The sequence below is a fragment of the Bison bison genome, unplaced genomic scaffold (assembly GCF_000754665.1).
Source record: "Bison bison bison isolate TAMUID 2011002044 unplaced genomic scaffold, Bison_UMD1.0 scf7180017864451, whole genome shotgun sequence".
Taxonomy (NCBI): domain Eukaryota; kingdom Metazoa; phylum Chordata; class Mammalia; order Artiodactyla; family Bovidae; genus Bison; species Bison bison.
In genome coordinates this window covers 4248267-4267868 of record NW_011495013.1, presented here as the reverse complement: position 1 = coordinate 4267868, position 19602 = coordinate 4248267, and the positions used below count along the sequence as shown (strand labels likewise).

Genomic DNA, 19602 nt, shown 5'->3' with positions numbered 1-19602 from the left:
TATGTGTGCACCCATGATTGCTGTTACTTGCTGAAAGAACCTTTTCTCTTCCATGGAGTTTTACATAGTTAGCATCGCATAGCTCATTAGGAGGAGCGGAAGTAAAATACCAGACCCTGGCTAAGTGTCTTCAGATTAAATAACACTGCTAATTGAAAATTAGATGTCCTTTTCATCATACGGGACTAGAATGCAAAAGTAGGAAGTCAAGAGATACCTGGAGTAACAAGCAAATTTGGCCTTGGAGTAAAAAATGAAGCAGGGCAAAGGCTAACAGAGTTTGCCCAGAGAACACACTGGCCATAGCAAATACCTTCTTCCAACAACACAAAAGACGGCTCTACACATGGACATCACCAGATAGTCAATACCGAGATCAGATTGACTATATACTATGCAGCCGAAGATGGAGGAGCTCTATACAGTCAGCAAAAACAAGACCAGGAGCTGACTGTGGCTCAGATCATGAATTCCTTATTGCCAAATTCAGATGTAAATTGAAGAAAGTAGGGAAAACCACTAGACCATTCAGGTGACCTAAATCAAATCCCTTATGATTATACAGTGGAAGTGACAAATATTTTCAAGGGATTAGATCTGATAGATAAAGCACCTGAAGAGCTATGGATGGAGGAGGCAGTGATCAAAACCATCCCCAAGAAGAAAAATGCAAAAAGGTAAAATGGTTGTCTGAGGAGACCTTACAGTTAGCTGAGAAAAGAGAAGCAAAAGGCAAAGGAGAAAAGGAAAGATATATCCATATGAACGCAGAGTTCCAAAGAATAGCAAGAAGAGATAAGAAAGCCTTCTCAGTGATCAATGCAAAGAAATAGAGGAAAATAATACAATGGGAAAGACTAGAGACTCTTGAAGAAAATTAGACATACCAAGGGAACATTTCATGCAAAGGTGGGCACAATAAAGGACAGAAACAGTATGGACCTAAGAGAAGCAGAAGATATTAAAAAGAGGTGCAAGAATACACAGAACTATGCAAAAAAGATGTTAAAGACCCAGATAACCACAATGGTGTGATCACTCACCTAGAGCCAGACATCCTGGAATGTGAAGTTAAGTGGGCCTTAGAAAGCATCACTACGAACAAAGCTAGTGGGACTGATGGAATTCCAGTTGAGCTGCTACAAATCCTAAAAGATGATGCTTTGAAAGTGCTGCACTCAATATGCCAGCAAATTTGGAAAACTCAGCAGTGGCCACAGGACTGGAAAAGGTCAGTTTTCATTCCAATCCCAAAGAAGGGCTATGCCAAAGAATGTTCATACTACCATACAATTGCACTCATCTCACACTCTAGCAAAGAAATGCTCAAAATTCTCCAACCCAGGCTTCAACAGTACATAGGCCGAGAACTTCCAGATGTTCAAGCTGGATTTAGAAAAGGCAAAGGAACCAGAGATCAAATTTCCAATACCCAGTGGATCATGGAAATAGCAAGAGAATTTTGGAAAAATATCTACTTTTGCTTCACTGACTATGCTAAAGCCTTTGACTGTGGGAAATCCAGCAAACTGTGGAAATTTCTTCAAGAGATGGGAGTACCAGGCTACCTGACCTGCTTCTTGAGAAATCTGCATGCAGGTCAAGAAGCAACAGTTTGAACCAGACATGGAAAAATGGACTGGAGTATACCTCAAGGCTGTATATTGTCACCCTGCTTATTTAACTTAATGCAGAGTACATCATGCTAAATGCTTGACTGAGTGAAGCACAAGCTGGAATCAAGATTGCCAGAAGAAATAACAATAACCTCAGATATGCAGATGACACCACCCTTAGGGCAGAAAGCAAAGAGGATCTAAAGAGCCTCTTGATATAAGTAAAGGAGGAGAGTGAAAAAGCTGGCTTAAAACTCAACATTCAATAAACAAAGATTATGGCAATCACTTCATGGCAAATAGATGGGGAAACAATGGAAACACTGACAGACTATTTTCTTCTGCTCCAAAATCACTGCAGATGGTGACTGCAGCCATGAAATTAAAAGACTCTTGCTCCTTGGAAAAAAAGCTATGATCAACGTAGATAACATATTAAAAAGCAGAGATATTACTATGCTGACAAAGATCCATCTAGTCAAAGTATGGTTTTTCCAAAAGTCATATGTGGATGTGAGAGTTGGACTATAAAGAACGCTAAGCACTCAAGAGTTGATAATTTTGAATTGTGGTGTTGAAGAAGACTCTTGAGAGTCCCTTGGACTGCAAGGAGATCCAATCAGTCCATCCTAAAGGAGATCAGTCCTGAATATTCATTGGAAAGACTGATGCTGAAGCTCCAATACTTTGGCCACCTGATACGAAGAACTGACTCATTTGAAAAGTCCCTGATGCCGGGAATGATTGAGGGTGGGAAGAGAAGGGATGATAGAAGATGAGATGGTTGGATGACATCACAGAGTCGATTGACATGAGTTTGAGCAAGCTCGGGAAGTTGGTGTTGGACAGGGAAGCCTGGCATGCTGTAGTCCATGGGTCGCAAATAGTTGGACACTACTGAGCAACTGAACTGAACTGATTTGAAAATGATGCATGTTTCAATAGAACAAGTTTCAAAAGTGTTAGCAGTTGAAAACGCAGGAAAAAGAAATAACTAAATGTGCAATAGGATGGGACTTTTAGTTTGTTGCTGCTGCTGCTAAGTCACTTTAGTCGTGTCCGACTCTGTGCGATCCCAGAGACAGCAGCCCACCAGGCTCCCCCGTCCCTGGGATTCTGCAGGCAAGAACACTGGAGTGGGTTGTTAGCTACCATTATATTTTGTATCTTTACTGAAAATGTCCATTTCTTTCTTCACTTTTGGCTAGATTTTAACCATATATTTGCTGCAGAGCAGGAATTTTTTCCTTGACTATATCTCTAAAATATATCCTCTAGGACACTGTGTGGGAATATACATTCTTTTTGTTTAAGGTTGCTCTGTATCATACGTATTACATAGAACTTTAGACTATGATGGTATAACAAACAGATTAAAGTGCTTTGTAAATTAATAAGTTAACTTTAATTAAAGAATATTACTCATGTTTATTTTTCTATATTTATGTTATCTCTTTTTCTTTTTTTTCTTTTTTTTTTTTGCAGAACTTGGAATTAATTTTGATCACATATGGCAAAAAACCTTGACAGTGTTAAACCCAATGAAGCCAGCAGATGGCAGCATTATGAATGAAACAGATCTCACTGGGCCCATCCTGTTCTGCATGGCTCTAGGAGCCACCCTACTTTTGGTAATGAACAGCAGCCAGTTCTAGATTTTTTTTCTTTTTTAATTGAGGTAACGTTGGTTTACACCATAATCTGAGTTTCATGTTTACAATATCATATTTCTACTTCTGTATACATGACAGCCAAGTATCAGATTTTAACGTATGCCCTTCCAAATGTCATTTTTTGAAGTTGTCTTTGTAAACACAGAAAGTAGTATATCACTTTATAAACTGAAACTTGTTTAATTCATGACTACATTTTTTTTAGTAAGAGAGACATATCTACTTGAACCATAATGGCAAAAAGAAACTGTCATCACTTCTTATGACAAATTTTAAAAAATGTAAATTTAAATAGAATTTTGAAAATCAAATCACCAAGTCAGATTTTCAACAAAGCAGGAAATCATATAAATGATTTTCTTATTGTTAAGCCTTTTACTGTTGTTTAAAAAAGACTATCAATCTGAAAAAGTTGAAGGAACATGTGAAATTTGAAAATAATAGGGCCAAAATTTTATTTCTTGCTTTCTGTGTGATTTCTGTTGTAACATTAGATAAACATCCCCTATTTACTCAATATTTTCTTTTCTGGGTTGTGTCTCCAGACTATTGCAGATATCCTGTGAGGTCTGAGATGAGTCTCCTTGTTCCTGGTTAGGCTACTATGAATAAACAGACTTGCGATGATAAGCAGTGATTTGTTTTTTCGACCTGTATATTTCCCCTGTCATTTTAGTTTTCTGTTTTTTATGAAGACATTTACCCCCCTGATGTCACCAGTTGTCTTGTGTTGGGTCTGCTTCATTCTTTAAATTTGGGAGCAATGATATTCAGTTCAGTTCAGTTCAGTCGCTCAGTCGTGTCCAACTCTTTGTGACCCCATGAATTGCAGCACGCCAGGCCTCCCTGTCCATCACCAACTCCCAGAGTTCACCCAGACTCACGTCCATCGAGTCAGTGATACCATCCAGCCATCTCATCCTCTGTCGTCCCCTTCTCTTCCTGCCCACAATCCCTCCCAGCATCAGGGTCTTTTCCAATGAGTCAACTCTTTGCATGAGGTGGCCAACATACTGGAGTTTCAGCTTTAGCATAATTCCTTCCAAAGAAATCCCAGGGCTGATCTCCTTCAGAATGGACTGGTTGGATCTCCTTGCAGTCCAAGGGATTCTCAAGAGTCTTCTCCAACACCACAGTTCAAAAGCATCAATTCTTCAGCACTCAGCTTTCTTCACAGTCCACTCTCACATCCATACATGATCACTGGAAAAACCATAGCCTTGACTAGATGGACCTTGTTGGCAAAGTAATGTCTCTGCTTTTGAATATGCTATCTAGGTTGGTCATAACTTTCCTTCCAAGGAGTGAGTGTCTTTTAATTTCATGGCTGCAGTCACCATCTGCAGTGATTTTGGAGCCCAAAAAAATAGTCTGACATTGTTTCCACTGTTTCCGCATCTATTTGTCATGAAGTGATGGAACCAGATGCCATGATCTTAGTTTTCTGAATGTTGAGCTTTAAGCCAACTTTTCACTCTCCTCTTTCACTTTCATCAAGAGACTTTTTAGTTCCTCTTCACTTTCTGCCATAAGGGTGGTGTCATCTGCATATCTGAGGTTATTGTTATTTCTCCCGGCAATCTTGATTGCAGCATGTTCTTCTTCCAGCCCAGAGTTTCTCATGATGTACTCTGCATATAAGTTATATAAGCAGGGTGACAATATACAGCCTTGACGAACTCCTTTTCCTATTTGGAACCAGTATGTTGTTCCATGTCCAGTTCTAACTGATGCTTCCTGACCTGCATATTGGTTTCTCAAGAGGCAGGTCAGGTGGTCTGGTATTCCCATCTCTTTCAGAATATTCCACAGTTTATTGTGATCCACGTAGTCAAAGGCTTTGGCATAGTCAATAAAGCAGAAATAGATGTTTTTCTGGAACTCTCTTGCTTTTTCATACATCCAGTGGATGTTGGCAATTTGATCTCTGGTTCCTCTGCCTTTTCTAAAACCAGCTTGAACATCTGGAAGTTCACGGTTCACGTATTGCTGAAGCCTAGCTTGGAGAATTTTGAGCATTACTTTACTAGCGTGTGAGATGAGTACAATTGTGTGGTAGTTTGAGCATTCTTTGGCATTGCCTTTCTTTGGGATTGGAATGAAAACTGACCTTTTCCAGTCCTGTGGCCACTGCTGAATTTGCCAAATTTGATGGCATGTTGAGTGCAGCACTTTCACGGCATCATCTTTTAGGATTTGAAATAGCTCAACTGGAATTCCATCACCTCCACAAGCTTTGTTCGTAGTAATGCTTTCTAAGGCCCCCTTGATTTCACATTCCAGGATGTCTGGCTCTAGGTGAGTGATCACACCATCGTGATTATCTTGGTTGTGAAGATCTTTTTGTATAGTTCTTCTGTGTATTCTTGCCACCTTTTCCTAATATCTTCTGCTTCTGTTAGATCCATACCATTTCTCTCCTTTCTCAAGCTCACCTTTGCATGAAATGTTCCCTTGGTATCTCTAATTTTCTTGAAGAGATCTCTAGTCTTTTCCATTCTGTTGTTTTCCTCTATTTCTTTGCATTGATCACTGAAGAAGGCTTTCTTATCTCTTCTTGCTATTCTTTGGAACTCTGCATTCAGATGCTTCTATCTTTCCTTTCCTCCTTTGCTTTTTGCTTCTCTTCTTTTCACAGCTATTTGTAAGGCCTCCTCAGACAGCCATTTTGCTTTTTTGCATTTCTTTTCCATGGGGCATTAGGAGTCACCAAAAAAGAATATTTTTCCTCCTAAGTTTAGAAGATATTCTATTTCATACTTTAGAAAAATGTTTTCTCCCCCTCAAAAAAGGAGAGAAAAATAAGAAATAGGAAAGGCTTATGGTTTTACATTAAGGAGGTAATGACAGCACATTAAAAGCAGAGGATGAAAAAGATGGTCAAGCCAGTCTGACAAGTACAGTTTCATTAAGGCACAAAATGGTAAACTTGGCAAGAAAGATGATACAGAAAATTTAAGATGCTAGGAAAAGTCCTTAAATTAATTATTCAGTTCACTTCTGTTTCTTACAGCTATCCACTCCCCTAATGTAGCTATACTTCTCAAAAGTAGCTATGAAATGTATTTGCAACTAAATTAATTTTCAGTTTGCATTACTAAGTACATAATACTAATCAAAATTCTGATAGAAATCTAGTTTGTGCATTGTAACTTGGTCGATAAGTACGTCATGTTTATCCAATACAATAGTATTTAGTTATGGCATCTTATTTCTTCCTTTGAACTACAGCAAATGCAAATACTCTGCAAGTATAACACTATATCAACTAGAGTTTTAATTCAGTTTCAAACATTCCTTCTGCCTTTGCCACAGTAATTTGATAATATTAGATTAAGTTAGATTAATATTAGATTAAGTTGCAAGTAAGACCATGTCAATTAATCAAATAGTCAGAAACAATTAATTTAACATATTAACTCTTGTTTCTTTTTCAGGTAATTTGTAATATAACAGCTGTTTGTTTTTTCGTAGAAAATATTACTATTACCATCTCCTAAAGGAAAAAATTAATCCCATTAAGATCTTTTTTGGGTACATTATGTTAGTTGGAATTATTTAAATAGCCTCAATTTTAAGTGTAAAACAATACAAACAAAGAACTCAACTGAGAGTGAAAAATTTGGATCTGCCCCTAACTTTGCCTCCAGATAAGATCCTGAACCTTTTATTTCTTATTTCTAGGCCTCCATTTTTTTTCACTTTGAAGACAAAAAAAAAAAAAAAAAGGCTTATACAAGTGATTCTTAAGGTTCATTTCAAATCTGAAATTTTAGGAAATGTGTAAAAATTCATATTTTCTCAAAGATTTTAAGCAGCTATTCTCACTTCAACTTTACTATCACATGCAGTTACTCCGGAATTGATTCTGATACTTGTAGAACAATAAGGACTGAAAAACTCAGCTGGATATTAATAAAGCCATATTTTAACTCAGAGTCCATTTGAGGCTTTAACCCTGTCCTGGATATCTGAAATTAAAATGTAAAAGATGATTTTATGAGCTGGTAGTGCACTATAATAAAGAAAGCAAGACTCAATCCAGAAACAATATTCAAATCTGCTCATTATCTCCAGAGGTGTAATATTCATAGTCACATACTCATCATTTTTATGATTTATGTTGATACAAAGCACAATATCTTTTAGGGGACTTTCTTCATGTTGCAGGAAGCAAACCAGAAAGAACAGCTTCAAACACTCAACACAGATTTAATTTTACTTACTTTTCCTCTTAAAATTATTTTCAGCCCCCAAACCATAAACACAAATGTTTTAAAACTATGGCTCCATTTAATTTTTCTAGTAGAGCTGTAAGTGTGATCTAGAAAAGGGATATGCATGGCCAATATAAAAGCATAATCAAGAATAAGAAGTATTTCAAATAAGATGTAGTAATGGTACAAGGATGATCTCAAACATTTGAAATGTAAAAAGAAATTGAACATTTATTTTCCAGTTCAATTACAAGCCCTTATTAGAATGTGAAACAAATTAAAAAATGAGAAAGGCCCCTGCCAAATGGAATTAAGCCTCAAACTGGATAATCTAACAAGAGAAAGAGATAAAGAGAGAAGTCAGTAACTGATATGAAAAAGGACAATTTTACTACCAAATTAATTTAATCCATCCTCTGTTTACCCCATTCACAAAACTGGTTAGGGTCACGGGCCAGCTACGTGTCCTTTGAGTGTAGGGAAGTTGTGTGTCACCATTACAACTATTTGTACCTCTGAATTATCCCATCCAATTAAATGTCAAGTAAAATGTTTCTCTAATACATGAAAGTTATTTGAAATTGTCACGATTTTCCAAGTGGAACAAACTCCCCAATAGTGCAGTTCATAACTGATGTGGTTCTTTTAGCATACCCATTAGCATTATCAGCATTACTTCACAAAATAGCCAGAAGGACTTATTATGGCTAATGCAGGAGAGAATTCTGCAGCATAGCCCAGGGACATTTTGTGAAAGAACTTAGCAGTGATCAACTTCCCCAACTGCAGAGGAAGAAAAATTCAAAATAGCTTGACAGTTTTGAACAATAAAATGGTCATGATATTCTCCGTTAATTGACTACAAAATAAATATCTCTTTATTCTGTAAGATATAAGGACTTCATGAATAACAGCTATGGAAAAGAAAAAATGACAGCTAAAAAGCTCTCTCTCTGTGAATCAGTTTTGTTGGTTTTGTATAATTTCCATGAAAATCAGAGTCAGCCTCTTCAATCTTTATCTAGAATTTCTAACCAGCTTAATGTATATATAAAAATGACATGCATTTTTTACTGGAGATTTGGCATCCTCAGATAGCAAACATTAAAATATCTTCTATTGAATCAACAATAGTTTGTGACTTTCCCTGGATGAGTTTAATGAAGCTGCTTCAGCAACAAGTCTCCAGTATTGTGCGGGTGATGGCTATCTGATGAATCCTCAGATCAGCAGTCTATCCTGAATACTTTAGTCTGACTTCCTTTAACAATACCTTTATGATTCACTATTGCTTGCTTTATGTAAATCAGTTTTTCATAAAGTCTGTTTAGTTAAGCTGGTAGTAGGCATTATGAAAACAGGATTCTCCAGTCACATAAGTTTGGGATATGCTAGTTTGCATGTGTGTGCATTCTCAGTTGTGTCCACCTCTTTGGGACGCCACGGACTGTAGCAGCCAGGCTTCTCTGTCCATGGGATTTTTCCCAGCAAGAATACTGGAGTGGGTTGCCATTTCCTCTTTCAGGGAATCTCTGACCCAGAGATCGAATCATGTGTCCTACATCTCCTGTGTTGGAAGATGGATTTGTGGCTCGTCTGATAAAGAATCCGCCTACAATGCAGGAGACCTGGGTTCTATTCTTGGGTTGGGAAGATCCCCTGGAGAAAGGAATGGCTACCCACTCCAGTATTCTGGCCTGGAGAATTCCATGGACAGTATATCCATGGGGTCACAAAAAGTCAGAGACGACTGAACGACTTTCACTTTCATTTTCTTTGCTACTGCGCCACCTGGGTCCCCTTGTTCTGTCACTTATTGGAGCTTCTGCAGGTATTAAGGGCCTAAATTGTAGAGCCAGACTGCCTGGGTTCAAGCTAAGCCTCAGTGCTTAGCATTATTTTACTTTAGGCAAGTCCCATAATCTCTCTGCACCTCAGTTTCTTCCTGTGTATAATGGGTACAACAATGATACCTACTCATTATATAGTGTGGATTAAATAAATTAATTTATGTAGAATCTCTAGAACAGGACCTAAGATAGTAAATGCAACAGATGTTTGATAATATTACTATTATGTCTTATAAATCTCCAAGACTAAATCGGAATTTTTTATTCATTTATTCATTCATTTAATTGTGCAACAAATAAGGAAAGAAAATATATCCTCACCTATGCCTAGTACCCCAACAGGCAATCTATAATAAAAATATCAGTCTGGGGATATAAGCATGCTTGTGCCATCCCATGTATAGAGGGGATTTTTTTCATGACCTGAATCTATATTACAATCAGTTTTTCTTTAGAGCTCCCAATCTCCTGATGCTTATACTCCAAAGACATGAATAACATTGAGCTGAATGATTCGAAAGTATTCTCTGCTTTGTTGACAATCTGGTTTCTTCTTGATGTTCATTGTGTATCCAAACTGTTTTCTTCCCATTGTTTCAGGCAGGAAAAGTCCAATTTGGTTATGTGTATGGCATGAGTGCCATTGGCTGCCTAGGTATTCATGCCTTACTGAACTTGATGAGCTCTTCAGGAGTGTCCTATGGCTGCGTGGCGAGTGTGCTGGGATACTGCCTGCTCCCCATGGTCATCCTCTCCAGCTGCGCCATCTTCTTCTCACTGCAGTAAGTGTCTGTGTTAGTAATTGACCCCACATGTACAAACATCGCTGAAGCTTGCCGCATCAGTGCAACAGTTAACCTCTTTCTGATCATTTTAGTAGGAAGATTGGAGAAACTGGCTATTAAAAGCTACATACAGTTTCAGGAAAGTAGGTCGGTTTTGGCTCAGGTGCTATTCCTATTTCAATGATTTAAAAAATAAATTAAACCAAGTTATCTTTAAAATTGGTGCTTCATTCGTAGTCACATTCTTCAATATGAACTATTGCCATGGGTAATATAACCAACTACAGAAAATTCACTTGTTTGAATTAGGAAGAGTAAGTGCCTGGTGAATCCTGACAAACTGCTTCAGCTCCCAGGCACTCTGCCTTCTAGGAGGGAAGCAACTGTTCTTTCTCAGCTGGGCTCCTTGTAGTGCAGAACTCCCAGGAACCCTGGTGAGAATATTGATGCTAGAAAACTTCATAGCATATACACTCAGTCAATATTTTTTTTCTTTTTTACTTCCTGGGCAGTTAGTATTTGTAATTCAAAAATATACATAAGGATTCAGTGAATACACTTCTGTTGGGCACTTTCCTAGGGCATATACAGAGCACTACCACTTTGGGCTGGGGAGAGCAAGTAATTCCATAGTTCTTTATCACCTCCCAAGCTCCAAACCCAATTAGAAATATATCATTTGCTACCAGTGCTCATTTTTCCATATAGACACAATTCACATTTTTTTCTCGGATGATCCAAGTTTTAGGTTATTAACACTATATTGGATAGGTTATTATACAGACTTTGTCAATGCCAGATAAACATTTTAGAAAGACTAATATTTTTGTTTAGATATAATCTCAAATATTTTCTTCATAACATTATTGAGAAATGCATAGATAGAAGTGCTTTTCTGTTTTAATATGGTTTCATTTTGAAAATAACACTTTTTAAAAAAAAATTATTCTAGGATAGTTGACTTACAATGTTGTGTTAGTTTCAGTTGTACAGCAAAGTGAATCTGTTGCACATATATCCACTATTTTTTGCATTCTTTTCCCATATGGGGTAGTACAGGGTATTAAATATATCTCAATAAATATACCTCTAGCTCACATTGTTGGCTTCCCTTCCCAGGGAAGGGGGAAAGATTTCCCTCTACAGAGCAGAGTTCCCTGTGCTGTACAGTAGGTTCTTATTAGTTATCTACTTTACATGTAATAGAGTGTATATGTCATTCACAATCTTCCAATTTATCCCTCCCACTCTTTACCTCCTGGTAATCTTAAGTTTGTTGGAAGTAATGGTCTTCAGAATAACATAGAGCAAACCCTTACTTTACCAGTGAGTACTCAACACTTAAAAAAGAGGAATACAATGGCAAATGGAAACCTTGAATGTGTAAGTACAATGTGAAAAGTGAATGAATGTCACTCAATAGTGTCCAACTCTTTGTGATCCCATGGACCGTAGCCTGCCAGGCTCCTCTGTCCATGGAATTCTCCAGACCAGAATACTGGAATGGTTAACCATTCCCTTCTCCAGGGTATCTACCCAACCCAGGGATAGAACCCAGGTCTCCCGCATTGCGGGCAGATTCTTTACTGTCTGAGCCACCAGTGAAGCCCACAATGTGAGTTAGGTGTATATTTCCTGAGTCTTGTCCCTGACTTTTGTATATCATGTTCTTTAACTAGCTCTTCTGTTTACTATGTTGTTTGATACGGATGTTTGACATGTTACTAGAGAGTTCAGTTTTACAATTTCTATTTTGTCAGATGCTTTTGCCAAAGAATACTATAATGATCTGCCATTTGAAATTTTTTATGTTTTAGACATTATTTCTCACAAAGTTGAGCTTTGGGGCATCTTAAATCACTCTGGATTATTAAAAGAACAAAATAAAAACTACAACTCAAATTTTGAGAATCATCAGTAGTCTGATATTTTTCACTGGACTTTCATTCTGAAATGTAAAGGATGATTTAAGAATCCATTAAGTTATATTAATAAGGAACAACTAACTGATCCCTAAAGACCATGAAACTGAGATTACCTTTTTGGGCATATCACTATAACATTCAAATGAATCATATATAGTCTCACATTTTTGTTCACAAAAAACTGGTAAATTGAATCCTCTAAATTTTATTTCTAATAGCATTAATTAAGCCAACAGACATAATATTTATTAGAGTGCTTTAAAATGTGTTTGGTTTATTTACAATCCTAAGCCACTGCAAACTACACAGTGTACCTTTCCACTTGTTTTGCTTTGGTTCCACTGTTAAGAGTGGGTATTTCTGTCATTGTCACAAATAATAAGCACAATCCTCAATTTCAGATTGAACCAGATCAAGTGAGGCAGTGTAGTTTGATGGCAAACATAACAATATGCTGCTGGGAGTTAGCAGCTCTTGACTTAATGTCCATCTTACTTGCAATTTTTGTCAAGTCACTTCATTCTCCTTTCTTCCTAAAGAACCAATTGCCTCCATAGTTACTTTTTGAAGATATGAATTTGAACAAATCCATTTCAATATTATAAAAATCTACACCCACACCAACCAAAGGGATCTTCAGCAATAAGTTGGGAGGCCACACACATCTGTGCCTTCCTGCTCCATCTGTTCCCTCCCTGAGCTGTGTCAGGCTTTGCTGTCTCAGACAAAAACCCAGGACATGGCCCTGGAGCACTGGGGGGTGGGAACCCCACTGGAATTCAAGTCCAGTCATTTTTATGCTCATACAGTGGGCAAATTTAGGAAGAAAGCAGGGAATAGAAATTTGTAGTTATAAAAGAAGTCTCTAAACATAGTTCATATAAAAGAATTTTAGTAATTGTGATTTTGACTTATGAAAGTGACTGTGCTGCTGCTGCTAAGTCGCTTCAGTTGTGTCCGACTCTGTGCGACCCCATAGATGGCAGCTCATCAGGCTCCGCCATCCCTGGGATTCTCCAGGCAAGAACACTGGAGTGGGTTGCCCTTTCCTTCTCCAATGCATGAAAGTGAAAAGTGAAAGTGAAGTCGCTCAGTCGTGTCCGACTCTTAGCGACCTCATGGACTGCAGCCTACCAGGCTCCTCCGTCCATGGGATTTTCCAGGCAAGAGTACTGGAGTGGGGTGCCATTGCCTTCTCCGGAAAGTGACTGTAGGTCAATCCTATTTCCAGTAATCTGAGCTTTTACCTACCTATGAAATATTTAGCTTCTAATGGTGAACTTGACTCAAAATTCTAACTGGCCGAGGCCTTTAGTTCCTATTACCCTTCACCCTCATTTTACAAATGGAGGAAATATACCAAGGACATTTTAGAGGCAGCTGTGTGATTCAATAACTTCTTTCTCTCCTGGTATAAGATAACCGTCTCTTTGGTCTCTGCTGTAGGGGCACCTTTGGAACTGTGTCGGCACTGGTCATCATTGGCTGGTGTAGTCTCTCAGCCTCCAAAATCTTCACGTCAGCTTTGGCCATGGAAGGACAGCAACTTCTCATTGCCTATCCTTGCGCCTTACTTTATGGACTCTTTGCCCTCGTAACAGTTTTCTGAAGAATGCTCAAGATGGCATTACAGGATTCTATTTGTTTGCTGTTCAGGTTATCTTGGAAATGGTTTAGCATTCACATTTGGTCATATGATTTCTGTTTTTATCGCTAAGAGAATAATAAGCAGAGAGACAAAACAGCACTTAAGGATGGGACTCTAATAGGCTGTTTGGTTTGAATGATGATTTGCTTTTTGGTTGGTGCATTAAAACAATTTAAAATACTTTAAGATAAAAGGATATATAGTTGTTGTACTGATGGACTCTATTTTTCTTAATGGATGCATTTCTGAGAAATTGTAAGGAAGTAAAATCATACTTGACTGGGTAGAGGAAATCCACACTGAGCCTTCTGAGAAAACGTCATGACATTTCAAGCTGTGTACAAGTGGTTAAAGTCACACTGTGCAGGACCTTTGGAGAATTGCAGGGGAGGATTATTTACAGTTTTATTCACCTGAGAACTGAATCTCCTATTCCTCTGTTCATTTACTTCCCCAACTGTTGTTTGGTTCCATTTGAACAATGCATTCATTCACCAGTTTGAAGCCCTCATTTCCTTCTTACTTAGTTTAGACACCATGGTTCATTGCTATAATTTCTCCCTTGAACATGTATGTCCTCAGTAAGCTTGCCATTTGCTCCCTGAATAGATGAATGTGAATGGAGGAAATGCTACTTGTTTCTCCTTTATTATAGTACTACATCTTAAACGGCTGCTCTGTACTACCTTTCAAATCCTACTGTATTACCCTACCAAATTCACTTTTTCACTTTCTGAGATAATTGTTTCAAACAATTTCTTCACTAGGGCTTTCCTGGTGCCTCAGTGGTAAAGAATCTGCCTGCAATGCAGGAGATGCAGGTTCGATCCTTGGGTTGGGAAGATCCCCTGGAGAAGCAAGATCCCCTGAAGTAGCAACCCACTTCAATAGTCTTGCTTTGGAAATCCCATGAGAGGAGCCTGTCAGGCTATAGCCCATGGGATTGAAGGAGTCAGACACAACTTAGCGACTAAACAATAACTACAACAATTTTTTCACTACTCAGATCTTAATACTCTTTTCTGTTAGTTGATGACTTTTCTTATTTTGTTGGAAAAAAGAAACATCTAGAAGAAAATTACATCTTCCCATCATAGATCTATCAACCTACATGCATCTTTATAGATATATATATATATATATATACATTTGTGTGTATACATATGTGTATATTTACATAAGCACAACATTCCCCCTTTAAAAGCCAGAGAACTGGGCCATCATTGGAGAGTGATGTTGAATTAAAGAATTTTTATTTTAAGATGAGAGACATTGAAAGATGGTTTTGTGCTAATACAAATGATAGGTAAAGAGGAAAACATTGATTGTGCAGGTGGAGGGGCTGGGTGTGGAGGGGAAAGGAGACAATGACAAGGGGGAACATGTGATGTGTGAATGTGTGAAAGACCTGTGCATATGGCAGGGCACATACATAATTACCAAACATCTGCTTCTGTGATTGTCCTGTGAATTACCCCTCTCCCCTTTGAAGCTCCAGACCCCTATCCCATTCCTTAGCTCAGGATGGCATATAAGCCTCAGTTGCTCAACTTGCTTTTGAGTCTTGTATCTTTGGGGCTTCTATATGAATGAAATTAAATTTGTTTTCTCCTGTTAATCTATCTTATGTTAACTTAATTATTTGGCCAGCCAAAGAACCTAGAAGAGAAGAAAGAAAAAAATTTTCCTCCTCTACAGTGGGTGTTGATTATTGTAGTAAAGGAGACAAAAATGGCTGCAGCCTGAATAGAAATTGCATTGGGAGTGGGGAAAAAATAGACAATAAAAAAGTAAGCAATGAATAAATAAGATAATTACAGAATTATAAGAAGGATACTAAGGAGGAACATGTAGAGGAGAAGGCAGTGCTGTGGTGTTAAACTTCTGTACTTTATAATTAATAAATGAACCTGTTAACGAATCATGGTGTTTCCTTAAGTTCTTGCTTTTTCTACTTGGACTAAATTGGTCTTACTGTTTGTTTAAGGGAGATGAAGCAAAAATGCTGTTTATGATAATAATTTTTCTGTGGTATTATCCTAACAATTTCTTAGAGCTATATTTATATTACAGATTTTAATTTTTTACCTTTTAGAAAGTATTTTAATTTTTAAAAAATTATAGGTAAAAGTTGCTCTAAATTTAGGATTTAGGTTCACATTGTTTTTCTGTGTATAAAAACAGTTATACCCAAAAAAGTTTTGATTCTTTTACTATGAAAAATGATAACATCTTATAAAAAAACACCATAAACAAAATACTAAATATTTTGTAACAGCAAGGAATAAGAATAAATTCATTTAATAGTTCCTAACAGCAGAATTTTAAAATACCTAAGAATTAATGTAAAAATAAATATAAATGGTGTCTATGAAAATAATTATAAAATATTAGAGGCACTTTTTAAAAAGATCAGATATGTTGACAGATATCCTATATCCCAGGATAAGAAAATTGGACTATGTAAAATAATGTTCTCCAAATAAATGTATAGGCTTAATATAATTCCAATTAAAAAAATTCAAGGAATATTTTTCTTGGAAACTAGCAATGACTTTAATGTTAATCTGAAAAACAAATGTGTAACTGTGAAAAATTGAAACAATCAAAAAATATGTTACAATAGGCAATAAGTTAAATCAGGTTTTGTTCATCTCGATGGTTGAATGCTAGGCAACTCCATGAAAATATTTTGGAAAATGATACATGAGAAAATGCATGTGCAAAATTTTCATAATTTTGTTATTTACTGAAGACTTACTATGCGTTGACCTAGAAGCTTTACATTATTAACTCCCTTAATGCTGACCATAACTCCATGAAGTTTTCTTATCACCTCTGTTTTACAGATGAGGCTACTAGTTACAGATTGGCCAAATAACTTGCCCAAGATTACTCAGTCGATAACCAGGATTTGAATCAGAACTGAATTCCAGTGTCCATAACCACAACTTAACCCTCCTGTTACTGAGCAAAAACTGCTTTGCATTTTCCCATGAGCGTCAATATGTCTACCACTTCTACTCAGATCATCCTTTTCCCTTGACCTTAGCCACTACTAGAAAGAGCCAGAGACCTTATCTGCTGGGGAATAATAATAAAATGATAAGATAGAAGAAGAATCCAGAGTGTCTAACAGGAATAAAGTGACACCTTCATGATTCTTGGGTTCATTTCTGAACTCTAGTTGAAATAAGCTATGCAGAGTCAGACCTAGTTGGCATTTGAATAAAAAAATCTCATGAAGTATAGGGCTTTCCTCTCATTCCAAGTAGGGTTTGCATTATACGGATTTGTATGGATTGGAGATATTTTCCTTTGTTAATAGTGCTGTTTATGGTCAGTAGGATGTGTTACAGAACAAATGATAAAGTGAAAGGCACTTAGGGTACACAACTAGAGATACATCTTTTTGGTTGAATAAGTAAGTCATGTCCAACTCTGTGATCCCAAGGACTGTAGCCCCTCCACGCTCCTCTGTTTATGGAATTCTCCAGGTAAAAATACTGGAGTGGGTTGCCATTCCCTTCTCCAGGGGATCTTCCCCACCCAGAGATCAAACCTGGGTCTCCTACATTGCAGGCAGATTCTCCCCCATCTGAGCTACAGGGCGGAACCCACTTTATTTTGGTGGAATAAGCCCTAAAAAACTTTTTCCCTTTTGCTCAAATGCTTTCAATTTATTTTATCTGAGAATGTAACATTTTCCACTTTTCTGTTTTTACTCTTGAATGAAAGTTACAGGTTATGTGTAAAAGTTAAATGGCACATTTGGAGTCAAGAGATGGCCTTCATTTCTACAGGAATGAATGGGGACATGTGCTGAAAATAAAAGTCCCGAATTACTGAGACTCAAGTGCCCCAGTTCACAGTGGTTTAACTAGGGCAGTGGCCTTTGCAACATTTGATGACAGATGACTTTCTACTTTGCTCTGGTTCCCAGTAAAGAATGTTAAATGTAAAATCACATTGACAATCTCCTGCTCCGCTTTTTCTTAGAGCACCGTAGGTTCTGTTCTATTTTTCAGTGACACAATGAAGGATCTATTTTTTCAAATCAATTTTCACTTATAAGTGTAAGTCTGGGGCAATTTTAAATGAGTGTTCTGGCAAGGAGAACAAGCAATTCTTGGACAATGGCAGGAAGTACAAGAGTTCAACTCTGACACCATATACCCAGTGGCAGCATCAGATGCCACAGGTCTTAGCCTAACCCTTCTCCTACTTCAACCCCAAGCCCGTATTTTTGGGCTGTACTTCTGACCAACTGGCTATGAAGCAGGGGTTCCTCCTCTTAGGGTTAATTTACTAAAGCATTTCACAGAACTCACTTACTAGATTACTGGTTTATTATGAAAGGATATAATATAGGATACAGATAAAAATCCACATGAATGAGATGTGTAGAGCAATGCATGGTGAAGGGAGCCTCCATACTCTCTCAAAGGATGCCACTCTCTCCAAATCTCCATGTGTTTACCAAACCAGAAACTCTCTAAACGCAATCCTTTTGAGTATTTTGCTGTTGTAGTTGTTCAGTCACTCAGTCACGTCTGACTCTTTGCAACCCATGTACTCTGGCCCTCCAGGCTCCTCTGTCCATGAGATTTCCCATTCAAGAATACTAGAATACTAGAGTGGGTTGCCATTTCCTTCTCCAGAAGATCTTCCTGACTCAGGGATTGAACCCACACCTGCATTAGCAGGCAGATTCTTTACCACTGAGTCACTAGGGAAGTCCCATTTTGGGTGTTTATAAAGGCTTTATTTATATGCAAAGAAATAGAGGAAAACAATAGATGGGAAAGACTGGAAATTTTCTTCAAGAAAATTAGAGATACATTTCATGCAAAGATGGGCTCGATAAAGGATAGAAATGGTATGGACCTAACAAAAGATACTAAGAAGAGATGGCAAGAATATGCAGAAGGACTATACAAAAAAGATCTTCATGACCCAGATAATCACAATGGTATGATCACTAACCTAGAACCAGACATCCTGGAATTCAAACTCAAGTGGGTCTTAGGAAGCATCACTACGAACAAAGCTAGTGGAAGTGGTGGAATTCCAGTTGAGCTACTACAAATCCTAAAAGATGATGCTATGAAAGTGCTGCACTCAATATGCCAGCAATTTTGGAAAACTCAACAGTGGCCAGAGGACCAGAAAAGGTCAATTTTCATTCCAATTCCAAAGAAAGGCAATGCCAAAGAAAGCTAAAACTACCACACAATTGCACTCATCTCACATGCTAGCAAAGTAATGCTTAAAATTCTCCAAGCCAGGCTTCAACAGTACGTGAATAGAACTTCCAGATGTTCAAGCTGAACTTAGAAAAGGCCAAGGAACCAGAGATCAAATTGCCAACATCCGGTGGACCATCAAAAAAGCACAAGATTCCAGAAAACATCTACTTCAGCTTTATTGACTATGCCAAAGTCTTTGACTGTGTGGATCACAACAAACTGTGGAGAATTCTGAAAGAGATGGAAATACCAGACCACCTGACCTGCCTCCTGAGAAATCTGTATGCAGGTCAAGAAGCAACATTTAGAATTGGACACGGAACAACAGACTGGTTCCAAATCGGGAAAGGAGTATGTCAAGGCTGTATATTATCACCCTGCTTATTTAACTTATATGCAGAGTACATCATGAGAAATGCTGGACTGGATGAAGCACAAGCTGAAATCAAGATTTCCGGGAGAAATATAAATAACCTCAGATATACAGACGACACCACTCTTATGGCGGAAAGTGAAGAAGAGTTAAAGAGCCTCTTGATGAAAGTAAAAGAGGAGAGTTAAAAAGTTGGCTTAAAACTCAACATTCAGAAAACTAACATCACGACATCCAGTCCCATCACTTCATGGCAAATAATGGGG

The 19602-nt window shown here is 37.7% G+C and overlaps 1 protein-coding gene across 1 annotated transcript in view; it reads left to right on the top strand.

Annotated features, from left to right (window-relative positions):
• YIPF7 (Yip1 domain family, member 7) overlaps positions 1-14553 on the top strand; it is a 32629-nt gene extending 18076 nt beyond the window's left edge. Inside the window, exons 4-6 of the mRNA XM_010858855.1 lie at positions 3102-3247; positions 9957-10138; positions 13513-14553. Of these exons, the coding sequence (XP_010857157.1) occupies positions 3102-3247; positions 9957-10138; positions 13513-13675 (491 nt within the window). The 3' untranslated portion in view covers positions 13676-14553. The remainder of the gene's footprint in view (positions 1-3101; positions 3248-9956; positions 10139-13512) is intronic.
• Positions 14554-19602: the final 5049 nt, after the last annotated feature.